The following is a 13897-nucleotide window of genomic DNA, read 5'->3' on the forward strand; positions in this document are numbered from 1 at the left end:
TGTGCTAGCATGATATGACGTTATGTGATAGTGGTAGTAGGGGGAATAGTCCTCGGCTACCGGTCGATAGAGAAAAAGGGGTAGCCTAGTACCTAGCTATGCTAGACAGTATGTTTATGCTATGTGATGTTATTATGTGGTGGTGGTTGGAGGTGAAATAGTCCTCGTAACCAGTTAAGATACACTGGAGGGTAGGTCGGGCACCCAGATATGCCTGATAGGGTAGGTCGGGCACCCAGATATGCCTGACAGTATGTGATTTGTATAGTATGTGGTATGATGGAGGAACTTACTAAGCTTCGTGCTTACAGTTTTTAGTTTTATTTCAGGTACCTCTTCAGCAAAGGGGAAAGAGTCGGCGTGGTAGTTGCACATCAACTTTCCGCACTGTGTGATTCATGGGATTGTACTCTGATTTTTTTACTGATCGATGTTTTGATTTTGAGACATGTTCATGATGGTTTATGGATTGATATGATATCGAAAATGTTTTCTGTAAACGATTTTATAAACTACTTAATTAAAAACGAAATTTTTGGACTCGAAATTTGGGATGTTACACCCGTCCTCATCATCTTCGTCGGCATTGTTATTGTTGTGTTTGATGTTTTTCTCATATATGTTCAGTCAAATCGTAACTTGTATTAGTGCAGGTGGATTAAGTATATCGTTCGGACTATACATACAAATAGCCAGGGGCGGATGCATGATTTCGTAGTAAGTGTTGCTAGTGGCATATTTTTTTTACGTAGTGACACAATAGCAAAAAAAAAAAAAAAACGAAAAATTCAAAAATTTTACATTGCGTCTGAAAAAAGTAGGGTTGTCGGTGCCACTATAGGTACCATAGTGAAACCGCCCCTGCAAATAGCCCTACTATCTCGTCTATTATAATGTTATGTAAAATAACACAAGCGGTCAACACCTTCGTTAATTTTTGCCATATCCCATGATCGTGTCGAGTATTTGATTATGTGTAACTTGCTTTTGAGGACTTAAAACGTCCGTTCCACATCATTCGTTGTTGATTCCTTTACTAACTTGAATAATTTTTATTTATCATTGGTCGAATATTAGTATGACTTGAGAAATGTAGTGTGCTTTGGATATATCCCATCACCAAGGTAATACCCAAAATTATAATCATGTCTATTCACAACATATAACACGTTTGGAGCTTTACCCAGCAAAATGTCGTTAAATATCAGAGACGCTCCAAGCACATTCGGTTCGTTGTTTGACCCCACTATACCAAAGAATGAATGCCAAAATCATATGTCTTGTGAAGCAACTGCTTCTAGTATACTAGTCAGCACGTCATGATCACCTCGCGTGAATTGACCTCGTCATGCATTGGAATAATTTGACCACTCCTAAAGTGCACAATCAATGTTACCAAACATTCTTGTAAACCGTGTTTAGCTTGATGTGCGACATACAATTGTTCGACGTCACTTCTAGTTGGCTTCCGCAAATATATGTCACCGTAAAGTTCTACAACATACTCACAAAAAATGTGCACATTTTCGACCCGTCCTCTCATAAATTTTGAAATACTTATATGATGCGTCTGCAGTTATGTCGAATGTCAATTGTCTAAGTACGACTATGTATTTTTGTATTGCAGTAAAATCATGTGTACCTAATCTCAATTGAGAAAAGTCATTTTTCTAATCTCTAGCTATACATAGGAATAGTTTTCTACTAATACGAAAACATTCAAATTTCGATAGGTTGTATAAACTATCAGAAGTAAAGTCATCACGTACCAAAAGTTCGTTTGATGCGATACGATCCCTGTTGATCGAATTTCTTCTCATCGTTTTGACATTTGAACTTCTGGCTTCTTGACGCAACATTTCGCTTGCCGTTAGCATGAACGTGTGCATAAACAGAGTTCATCATCATCGGATCGGATGAAGAAGAAAAACTTGACAATAAACAATTATTCATGTTTAAAGAATATGTTTGTAGTGTGAAAAAATATATATATAAGTGCTGGTATTTCTAAATAAATGAGGTTTGCTTTTTATTTTAAAGCATAATAACATTATTTTTTTCATTGCCCAACGGTCCTTTCAAACAGTCACAAAACTCCACCAATCACATTGCCTGTAATCGTCCGTCAAGATAACCAATCCACAACACACCTACTAGACTAGGATTTCACGCGTAGAAATCCCACCTATACCGAGGAGTCTTATTGTAAATAAGCTTAGGGGTGACAATAGATAATACGATACGACAAAAATACGTGACACGAAACGAAATTAGGACGAAACTGAAATTCGAATTCATGTTCGTGTCAAGCGTAAAAAACACGATGTCGTGTTCTTGTTCAAAATTCGAAACAAAATTGACACAATTTAGCATTCGTTTATCGTATTTTTCGTGTTTATCGTATTATGTATGATTAAATATTAATTAAATAAACTAATTATTATGTTATGTAATCTTTGTCATGTTGCGTTGTTTTTGTCATTTTTTAATTGATTCGTTTTCGTGTTAGTTAAAAAAAACGTAACATCGTGTCGTGTCGTGTTTGTGTTATATAAAAATATGTTGTGTCGTGTCAGACAAAAACACGAAACAATTCCCGATTTACCACCTCTAAATAAACTCTTTCCATGGATCTCGATGACAAGTTGACCATAAATACCAAAGTGCATAATTTATAAAGCAATAATTTAGTTTATCTTTCATAACATTTTTTTCGATTGTATTAAAAAGAATATATTTTAAAAACTAACCCATCAAATTATCATGCCCAAAATTTTCAAAGAAGACAAATATCAAGTTCTGTTGTTTTATGATTTGTATATTTAATAATCTAACTAAAATATGCCAAAAGAAATTAAAAATAGTAAATTAGATTTTCAACTTTTAAGAAAAACAATATTTAATCAAACTAAGAAGAAAATAAAATATTACAAATGTAAAAGCAAACCTTATTCTAGTTCTCGTGGTTGAAAATCAATATTGATAAAGGTAAGATATTAAACAACGAAATAGATGATGGAGGACTAAAGATGCAACCAGACGAAAAATGTAGGGTTTGCTTGGATAATTAAGTATAAATATTGACTTGGACGAATATGATGTGTGTCTGTGTGGAGTCCACATGGAATGATGACTAGTTCTCCGATTGGAATCCAGCACACAGAGAGTGACACCGTGGGGTTGAACCGGTAGACGTGGCTGCACCTGATGCTGACTTGTGTCCTAATCACCATCCTCCTGGGTGGACTCAGTTCACCATTATCCATCCACATAAACACCACCTCGGAATTTTATTTTTATACAAACATTTCACTTTCTATATACATATTTACCATTTAATAAACATCCGGAAACCTAAATTTTGATTTCATATTGTAATTTATCAGCATAAATTCACAATATGATGGACACGTAAGTGACATAAAACACGTGACGTCATACTCGCTTTATGTCGGAAGTTGTGCTTTACCAATGTGATCCTTGAGTTGTACGTGAAAATTTCCATTGAGGTCTTTCGGTATACGTGGAATGAGGTGGCTGGTGGACCACGATCACGGTCGTGCACACCATCCTGGCCGGTCGTGGTCGTTATGGTCCGTGTTCCCGAAGACAAATAAAACGCCTAATCAAATCGTTTTCCTTTCTTTTGACCGTTCAACGGTCAATTTGTTAAGTTAAATTTTTTTTTTGATTTTTTAATTTATTTTTCAAAAACTTAATAACTATATAAATCTAATAAAATCCTTACATTTTACTCTCATTCTAAACGAAAAAACACATGGGGGATTTGGAAGTGTTAAATTTTTTTGACTTGGATGATGACGGAGAATTCATTTCGATCTTGTTCAAAGTTATGCAATACATTCACGATGAAGAAACTTCGAATGTTGCTCGTATAAGGACGGTTGTCAATCATGATCGTCAAGCTGCGCACGACTTACTGGTACGTGATTACTTCGCCGATAATTGTCTTTACAATGATGATGTATTCGAACGTCGTTTCCGTCTAAATAATGCGATATTTTTACGTATTAATAATGCTTTAGATGCCCGTTATGATTTTCCAAACAAAAACCCGAAGCTAGAGGAAAAATAAGTTTTAGTAGTATATGCGGCTGCGCTTAGGTATTTGGGATATGGTATAACATTTGATTCATCTGACGAATACTTCAAAATATCCGAGAGGACCGCAATTGATTGTGTAGATTGGTTTTGCCCATGTGTGTATGAGGTTTTTCATTAAGACTATTTGCGTAAACCAACTTCACGTGATATTGAGAGATTATATTCGACTCATGAAGAGAGACATGTATTTTCGGGTATGCTTGGTAGTCTAGATTGTACGCATGTGGCTTTGAAAAAATGTCCAAATGCATGGCATGGTCAATTCACTCGAGGAGATATAGGTGGCCCAAGTATAATCCTAGAAGCTGTCGCATCTTAGGCTTTATGGATATGGCATTCTTTTTTTTTTGGAGTCGCGGGATCTACAACGACATTAACGTTCTTGGCCAGTCTCCACTTTTTAACGATCTTTGGACCGGCAAAGCACCTAATATGACGTTCACGGTGAATGGACATTCGTACAAATACGATTACTACCTTTGTGATGAGATATATCCGGATTATTCTACACTTATGAAGGCATATTCGGTTCCTCGAAGTGAAAATGCAAAGTTGTTCACAAAGAGACAGGAATCAACGAGGAAGGATATCGAGAGGGCATTTGGAGTCCTCAAGCAGACGTGACGTGTAGTGAAATACGAACCGGACGATGTCGTCATCCCGCTTGAAGAGTCCGTACCCGAAACGGATGATTTTTTATCACGAGTTGTTGAAATTCATAACAGCAAAACGTGTTTCAATCTTCGAGAAGATGTCGCAGATCATTTGTACCAACTCAACATGAACGAATGTTAGAATTTTTTTATTTTATTTTATTTTATTTTTTTACTTATGTTTGTTTGTTTTTTTTTTTTTAATTTGGGTTATGTAAGTTATTGTAATGTTTTTTTATTCGAGGTTAATTAAGTAATGTAGTTTGAAGTTGTATTTTTATTTTTTGTATTTTAATTAATGTAATTTGGTATTTTAAATTAATGAAAATTAGTATTTTAAACAATTATATGATTTTTTATGTATTTTTTTATTTAAATTTAATTAAAAGGAGTGATGTGTTTAGTGGTAGGTATCCCATGGTTAGTGGTAGAAAATGTGGTAATGATGTGGCACCCACCACTATAATGGTTAGTGGTGGGTATAAGGGATGACTTAATAGGAGCACCACCACAACATGCTATGGTTCTATGATCTGTGATACTGTGGTGAAAACCGTCCCTACCAATGTGTGGTGATGCGGTATCTACCTCTGGCATGAGACGGTTTTACCCCATGTGCTGCTCCTCACAAATGATCAATCTTCTAACCCTTCAAACATGGCTTCAGCCATTTGTACATCTATCAATAAAACTTGTATAATCTCTCTTTTTGACTCATAATAAATAAATAAAGTGAGAGATAATGATGGGTGACCAGAAATGTGGTAAAGTAAATTTTTTTGGAAAAACGACCATACTTTAAAAAAATGCCCCAGTCGAGCAAGAAACTAGACAGGGGCAAAAATGGGAAAACATTACAAGAACGTCCAAGAGATGTTTACATAACAGAAAAAGGAGACAATCTCCACTCGTCCCAATTGCAAAGATTACCGGAACCTCTCACTTTGATCCATAGGAACGACATTGACTTGATAATTTCCACTCCCTTGCTTGGTGTTGTGAATGTGCCATTGAATATTCTGTCATTCCTAAATTTCCAAATCCCCCATAATAGTCCATAACATATGACTATGAATCTCCTTCTTTGCTTCATACAGTTTCCCCATGTGCCTGCAAATTGAATTAATTCACCTACGCCTGTAATTGTAGGGGGGCAAATTCCACACCAGGTAAAAATCATCTATCGCACATAAGTAGCAAAAGGACAGTTAACTAACAGGTGATCAACCTGTTCGTCAGCACCAACACAAGATCCACATAGAGAGGATGGAATGTTGATACCCCGACTCATTAAAGCTGATGATGTAGGAATCCGACCCAAAGAAGCTCTCCATATAAATGCTACTACCTTAATTGGTGCAAGTTTGCACCAAATGATCGAAGGTTGTGAAGTATGATGAGATGTAAGATCAATTTTTTTACGAAGTGACTCCACAGTATACACTCCATCTGTTGTCAATTTGCATCTCCAATGATCGTCACCTGGTGTAAGGGGGCTGGAAAACAAGTCGCTATATAACGAACTAAGATCTTGTGCGAGGCCTAATGACAAAGGGCATGATTTCCACTGCCATGCATTATGATTACTTGCAGTCTTTTGGGCTACAGAACAGTTTTTGTTTGGTTCGATAGCATACAGGTTTGGATATTTGTGTCTAAAATTGTCAGATCCTATCCAAGTATCATTCCAGAATGAGGTTTTGTCTCCTGATCTTACTACATATTTGAAGATGTTGTCGATATTGATATTCTGTTTGCTGATTTGAGAGCTATGTTTAGACCTTCCATCGCAATAAAATGACATCTTATATGTAAGTTTTGCTATTTTTGTACCTTTATGTACAATTGATGTATGAGGCTTTTTAAATAATAAGTATATATAAATCACATAACTATAAGATTATTGGGTATGACTATTTACTTTACCATATTTCGGTCTGGCACATCATTGATCATATGACAATGAGTTGTGAAATAAATAATATAAATCAATGTTTTTAGTTGTAAATAGACCATTTAGTTATTAATACATTTAAATTAATAGTGAATAATAACTTTTATTTATTTTTCATATTTAAACATAATGTTTAATATAATAACTCATTGTTTTATATAATTTATTTTATATAACTAATACACATAAATATTAAAGACTTATAATTAAATATCATAAATATCAATTAAGTATCATAAATAGAAAAACTTTTTAGTTATAATGGTTTAATTCTATGTAACCTTTATTTAAAATTAAAAAAGTAGTATATTATTAAAACTTCGATGTAGTAGCACATTAATACTCATATATAGTTTTAACAAAAATTTGGTTTTACTAAAAGTTTTAGTTTTGGCAAAATAGTATGACTTTTTTTTGAAAAAGAAAATAAAAAATATTAAAGTAAAATACAAAAGATTTTTTTGGCAATGAGTAATAAAATAAACTAGATTATAGCCCGCGTTAAACGCGGGAAACGCATAAAAAACATATAACCGTTTATAGATATTGTATAATGATTATAAAAAAATATATGGTTATTGGTATTATTGAAATGTGTAGAAAATACATTGAAAACGATATATATATATATATATATATATATATATATATATATATATATATAATCATTGAAAGATCTCTTTGTAGACATTATTTTTTGTTTTATTAGTTGAACGACTTTTCTCGTCTCATATAGTTATGATATTTATATATTTATAAGCATTTTAATTAGACGTTCCTTGCATAATAATGTTACTTAATTTAAACATATATTAATAATCAATATACCGTTTTTTCTATTGCATTAAATATTAACAACTATTTTATTTATTCAAATAAAGTTATGTAATATAATTTATAAAATGTTAAATGTTATATATATTTAATTTTAGTATGTCATCAATGGAGATTCTTTTCTAAATCATGATTGGTTTATTTTAAATTGATTATAAATATAAATGCTAGCTTTTATGTTTGTTCTTATTTATTTAGTGTTCGCAAGAACTTTGCATTAGTTTTGGCGCAACTTTGAATAATTTTAGTATATCATCAATGTAATTTGATATAGCTGTCAATTATATGAAATATCAAATAATGACATTTCATTACTATTATGATAATTTAGTGTATATGTTGTATTTTCACTAATCTTAACGGTCTTATTTTTTCTAATAACCGTAACGCTTTTACTAAATGTACTTTTTACAAATCTCCTACTATTTTATAATTTTTATCTTACTTTATAATTTTTTCATAACTATGTTATTTTCAAGATTGACTGCTTTAATAGTGTTTTTTTTTTTCAGTCTATTCAATTTTATATTTCATTGTACAACATCATCGTTTGTATGTATTCTGAAATTTCACTTTAAAAATGCTTAATGTTTACACCTTGATATTAGTTTTTTTAATAAACTAATGTAATAATTATGGAATATATATCCCATTTTAATTAACATTCACTTCCTTTATTATATCAAATTCTTCATTAAACGGATAAACTTTTGGAAAATAATAATTATAATAGGGCAGCATTATCTAAGACGTAAATGTTTGATATACTTTTGGAGAAAAAAAATCATGATCATTAAAAAAATTTATATAAAGAAAATACAAATTTAAATTTATTGAAATTATGGATGAAATTACCGGCGAAAATTTATTTTGGAGGGAGTTGTATTTTGTAAGGTATAATAATATTACAAAATTTGAAATATATATATTTGTTGTGTAAATTAATAAATTTTATTGTTACTATACGAAAATAAAAAAAGTAGGTTGATATGATATACAAAAACATAATAATTTCAATGATATTTTAAAATCATGTCAAAATTAACCGGATTCTTATGACATAAAAATTAAAAAAAAAAGCATAATCATCTCTAATATATAAAAGTAACATTTTCGTAATTAATGTCAGTTCCCAAGATAGTTAATTTTTGTTTTGTTAAAAGTACCAAATATCTTTTCATGTTTATTTGAAAAGTTTCAGAAAAGTAGTTAACTGATTTCATGTAATTTTTACAAAGAAAATCGAAATATATGAATACATACATTTGATATATGAACAAAAAATAATCGAAAAAAATATAAAAAAGCGAAAGAAGGTACTGACCTTCTAGCGCACAAGAGCGAATGTTTATAGCAGAGATTGATGATGAAAGTTATAATCAATATTAACGATGTTGTAGGAGAAGGTTTGAAGAAAAGAAACGATTGAAAATAAATGTGAGTCGTGGATTCAATGATGAATCGTATATGTATGTGATAATTTGAATATGATTTTCGGTATTAATGATTTCCTAATAAAAAAGATTTTATATTAATGGTTTACTAATATAAACAGATTTATATTAATGGTTGATATTAAGACCTTGATTGAAATGATTTGTTAGTAACATGTTTTTAAAATTGACCATATTAAAATCTTTATAACTGAAAATTCAAGATGTGAAATATGGAAAGCTTTTATTGGAATTAAATAAATTCCATTTCAACGAATGTAAGTTATTGATTGATGATTGGAAAGCATTTATTGGAATTTAATACATTCCATATAGGGAAGATGATGTCAGCAGTTTGATCTAAGGGTAGAAAAAATAAGATTGAAATACAATCAATGGTCCAGATTATTTAAGATGATGTCATAAGGTTTCTCTTTTAGTAATATTTAAGATAGTCAAAGGGAATGTTTTAGTTACAAATACATCACTTGTTTATTAATTTAGTCGGTTAATAGAAAATCAATATTTTTATTTATTTTAGATTTAAACTAGAATGTATTATATAACAACACATAATCATATAAAAATTATTTTATATAAATAATAGGTTGACACATTCCCACGTCATGGCAGAGTTTTTCATCGCAATGGTGGATTCCTATACGAGACGGTGTGACATGATCGACACTTTCCCATGTCATGACTACTGTTAATTTCAATTTTTTCCAATCTTTTGCGCCATATTTCAGAAGTTGGTGATTTTGATCATTTTCCGGCATATTAAGAAGCAGAAAAATTCAGTTTCCAGCTTACAAATTTGAGATGTCAACGTTTTCCCCACAACAATCAAGTAGATCTCGCCATTACTAACATAGGGGAGTTTGTTTCTTTTTCTTTTTCTTTTTATTTTCTTTTATGTGTTTTATTTATTTTATGCATACAATGATTGACACTATATGAAATAAATGTAGGGTAGGGGTCGAGAAAGGATTTCAAACTTTAAATAGTTTTATTATTGAAAAATGGTAGATTTTAAATTTTTTAAGTATATTATATAGACTTGCAAAAATAGTCTAATTTGAAAAATCTAGTACATTTTAAAAGTTTGATATTATTGCGTTAGAACTAGTTTGCTAGTGATAATTCAATGAGAACTCTAAGATTTAGTTAACCTAATTTTGTAACACCCAAAGTCAGGAAGGCAAAGAAAGGAAAGGAAACCCTAAGCTTAAGGGTCGACTCGGCGAGTCCAAGGAGGAACTCGGCAAGTCCGAGCGGGATCCGGGTTGAGGAGTAAGTGACCGACTCGGCGAGTCGGCCAAGGAGACTCGGCGAGTCTGGTTTGTACGAGGAAAACCCTAAACTCGGGACTTGGTGCCTATTTAAACGTCTCATTCTCTCCCCTAGGGTTCCTTTACTGCCTCTCTCACCTAGAATACGAACCATAAGTCTCCATTGTTGTGCATTCAAGCTTCCAAGCCATTTTTGGGTGATTTGAAGGAAGAGGAAAGAGGGGAATCATTGGAGCTTCAAGGGTTGGCCTTAGATTTGCAGTTTGTGGAACCTTTCTGAGTTATTGAAGGTATTAAGCCGTTTCCTTCCTTTAGATCTTCTATGGTTGTGAGATTTGGGGCTTTTTAAGCCATGGTTAGTCATCCATTCGAGTTAGAAATCGGATCTGGAGTTGCTACTTCAGACCTAAACATATTTTGGTCTTGAGAAGCAAAAGTATCTGCCCATGAGTTGGTTATGGAGCCTCTTTGCTTTAAACCCTAGTTTATGGTGTATTTAGCCTAGATCTCCTTCTCTACATGTGACAAATAGGCTTGGGAAGGGTAGATCTACAGTTTGGAGTCCATGCATGACTCAAAAGTCCTCTGCATGTTTGAAGATCTGAATGGACTCGGCGAGTCCTTTGAGTGGACTCGGCTAGTAGCATGAAGATCTGGAGAAACTCGACGAGTGGGATGAACAACTTGTTGAGTTGGATGAAGTTGGGCAGGAACTCAGCAAGTTTGAAGAACAACTCGGCGAGTCTGTTGAAGGCTGTCTTGGACTCGACGAGTCTGTTCTTAGACTCGGCGAGTCAAGTCGCGAAACCCCAAACCCTTCGAGTTGAGACTCGATCAGTGAGTCGAATGAAGACTCGGTGAGTTGGACAAGTCAGGAGTCGGAAATCGATAGATTCGGCGAGTCATGGACTGACTTGGCGAGTCGAGTCGCGAATGGAAGGACTCTGAGCTTATGAACTCGGCGAGTCGGTAGGCCAACTCGGCGAGTAGGGTTGACCTGGGAGATTGACTTTGACCAGGACTTTGACTTTGACCAGAGTTGACTTGGTTGTCTTTCGGGGGTCAGTCGGACTAAGTGTTGCATTGATATTGATAACTCGGGGAGCTAGTGGAGCAGGAGTTCAGAGAGTGGCCGGGCAGCAGCTAGCGGGATCATCAGCGTGTTCAGCCAGTGCAGGTGAGTTTTCCTTTTTGTGTGAATGGGTCTACGGCCACAATGTCGGCCCATGTAGTTATGAGTAGAAGACCTGGGGGTTAGCCCTAGGCACAGTATGCTAGTATGATATTCAGGACGAGGTCCAATGATAGCGGGCAGGTGCCCAAGGAATGGTTTATGTGATACTTGTATGTGCCTGGTAGGGAGGTGAGTGTGGGCGAGGTCCCGTATCTCACCAATAGCAGAGTGTGGATGGTGTTCCACATCTCATTAGCAGCAGATCAGGGGCGAGGCCCAAGTTAGGGAAAGAGTGAGTGTGGGCTGGGCCCGTATCTCACTATCAGTAGGAGCATGGACGGGGTTCCATGACTCATCAGTAGCAGGACATGGACGAGGCCCAGGACAGGCGAGGCCTTTGGACAGGATCCGTTAGTATGTGTTTAGCTTATGTGTTGTGAGATGTTTATGTGTTATTATATGTTAGCGGGCGAGGCCCTATGACAGGCAGGCCTAAGTGAAACAGATCTGTATCCGAGCGGGGCTCGAAGCCAGGCGGGGACTGGAGCGGCGGGGCCGTTGTAGCGGGCGAGGCCCAGTATGTTCAGTATGTGGTTATGCATGGTATGTGGTAAGGTGGGGAACTCACTAAGATTCGTGCTTACGGTTTTCAGTTTTGGTTTCAGGTACTTCCGGTAGCGGAGGGAAGAGCTCGGGGTGATCGCATGGCACACACCATAGATTAGGCAGCCTGGGAATGTTTTACTCTGATAACGAACATGTGATTTGGAAACTAATACTCTGATTATGTTTTGAGTCGAAAATTTTGCTTTAAGTAATGTTTTATTAAAAGAAATTTTTAGTCTTGAATTTTGGGACGTTACAAATTTGTTATAGAGTATTTGTGTCTTCACTGTTATAGTGAAATCATGAGACAAAAACACAACATTATGTAGTGTTTGGGACATAATAAGTTTTGATTTGTGAATAACTAATCCCAATAAAAAATACTTGTGACGATTTATCTCCTTAAGTCATTTATGTTAAAATAAAGCGAGTGAATGTTCCAAGTATTATCTGTTTAAATTTCTGCATTTTGAGTCTAGTTATATATAATTGAATCTAGTACTAATAATTTGAGCTATAATTGCTAGTATTATGCGGGATGATCCGATGAAAGTTCAAATGTTTAGTTGAGCCAATACACGTTATAGTGCATTTGTGGCTTCCCTTATTTTAGTGAAATCATGGAACAAAAACATAACCCCGCTTGGTCTGAGGGATGCAATAGGTTTAGCAGCCTAAACCTGAAATGTATCCAGGAAAATTATTATCATTAACCAATAAAGGTTGAGGTTGAGCGCCTCTGCTTAAGCATGTAGGGTTTTAAGTGAAAAAAAAAGTGAGTTACATGTGAAAGAAAAAAAAAAAAGAAAAGAAAAAAAGAGAATTACGAGTAAAGTTTGAAGAATTTTGGAGCAAATAAAGGGAAGATCAAAAGATCAAAATTCTGAAGAAATCCAAAAAGTTGAAGATACCCAAAAAAATCAAACAAAGGTGGTGAATTCAAAGAAACTAAAGATCAAATGTCAAAGAAATGAAGAATTCAAATAAAGCTCCATAGTGGTATCGAAAAATTGTAATTCTAGGTTATGTACGCTTAGGTTGCTCAACTAAAAATACCTTGAGGTTGGGAGGTTTTCTGCGGATGGATTCGGAGGGTTGCATAAAATGAGCATTGTTCGGAAAAAGTGGGTGAGTGTTTATGAAGATTGTGAGTATTTAAAGTATGGGGGTACTTTAGGAGAATTTTAGACACAAATGCATGCGTTGAGGTTTTGGCATAATGGCTGAACTAGAGTCGGATTGTTCTGTGTAGTTTTAGTAATTAAGAATTAAGTTGAAATTTGCTTGAGGGCAAGCAAAACCTAAGTGTGGGGTATTTTGATATTGCCATATTTACACTTATTTTTAGGCAGTATTTAAGTACATTTTTATTAATAAATTGATAATATGTTTAGAATAAAGATACTTATGAGTTTAAATTGTTATTTTCAGTCAATACAAAGGATTTTCGAAGAAAGGGACCAAAGGTGACAAAATGGGGAACATGGGAGGCTTGGAAGACAAGAAAATAATAAATTCACGATAAGAGCTAATTTCACGACGTGGCGATGAATCCCACAACGTGGCATGGGTGTTCAGAAGATAAGCATCGCGACGCGGAGGATTTCCTTGAAGGATACGGATTGCTTGAAGCCCACGACGTGGCGCAACCTGGCCACGACGTGGCGCGAGTTTTTAAGCATTATATAAGTTCTGATGATTATTACGAAAGGAGAGACTTTTGGCAGAAGAGAAAGAGTTCCAGAAGACGAATAAGAACGAAAGAAAGGCTCTGGAAGAGGGTTTTCAACACCAAAAGAAGTAAAGGTTTATTTTTAGAACATGTC

At 34.4% G+C, this 13897-nt stretch overlaps 1 protein-coding gene across 1 annotated transcript; it reads right to left on the bottom strand.

The window, feature by feature from the left end:
* Positions 1 to 5958: 5958 nt before the first annotated feature.
* On the bottom strand, positions 5959 to 6582 carry LOC145090048 (uncharacterized). The gene has a single exon (XM_079028403.1). It carries the CDS (start codon positions 6580 to 6582, stop codon positions 5959 to 5961), a length of 624 nt encoding a protein of 207 aa, XP_078884529.1.
* Between the last annotated feature and the right edge of the window lie 7315 nt (positions 6583 to 13897).

The sequence above is a fragment of the Lactuca serriola genome, chromosome 2 (assembly GCF_051521515.1).
Source record: "Lactuca serriola cultivar US96UC23 chromosome 2, Lser_US96UC23_V15, whole genome shotgun sequence".
Lineage (NCBI taxonomy): Eukaryota > Viridiplantae > Streptophyta > Magnoliopsida > Asterales > Asteraceae > Lactuca > Lactuca serriola.

Coding starts and splice junctions, on each gene's coding strand:
- LOC145090048 (XM_079028403.1), bottom strand. CDS start 6,582: ATGTCATTTTATTGCGATGGAAGGTCTAAACATAGCTCTCAAATCAGC.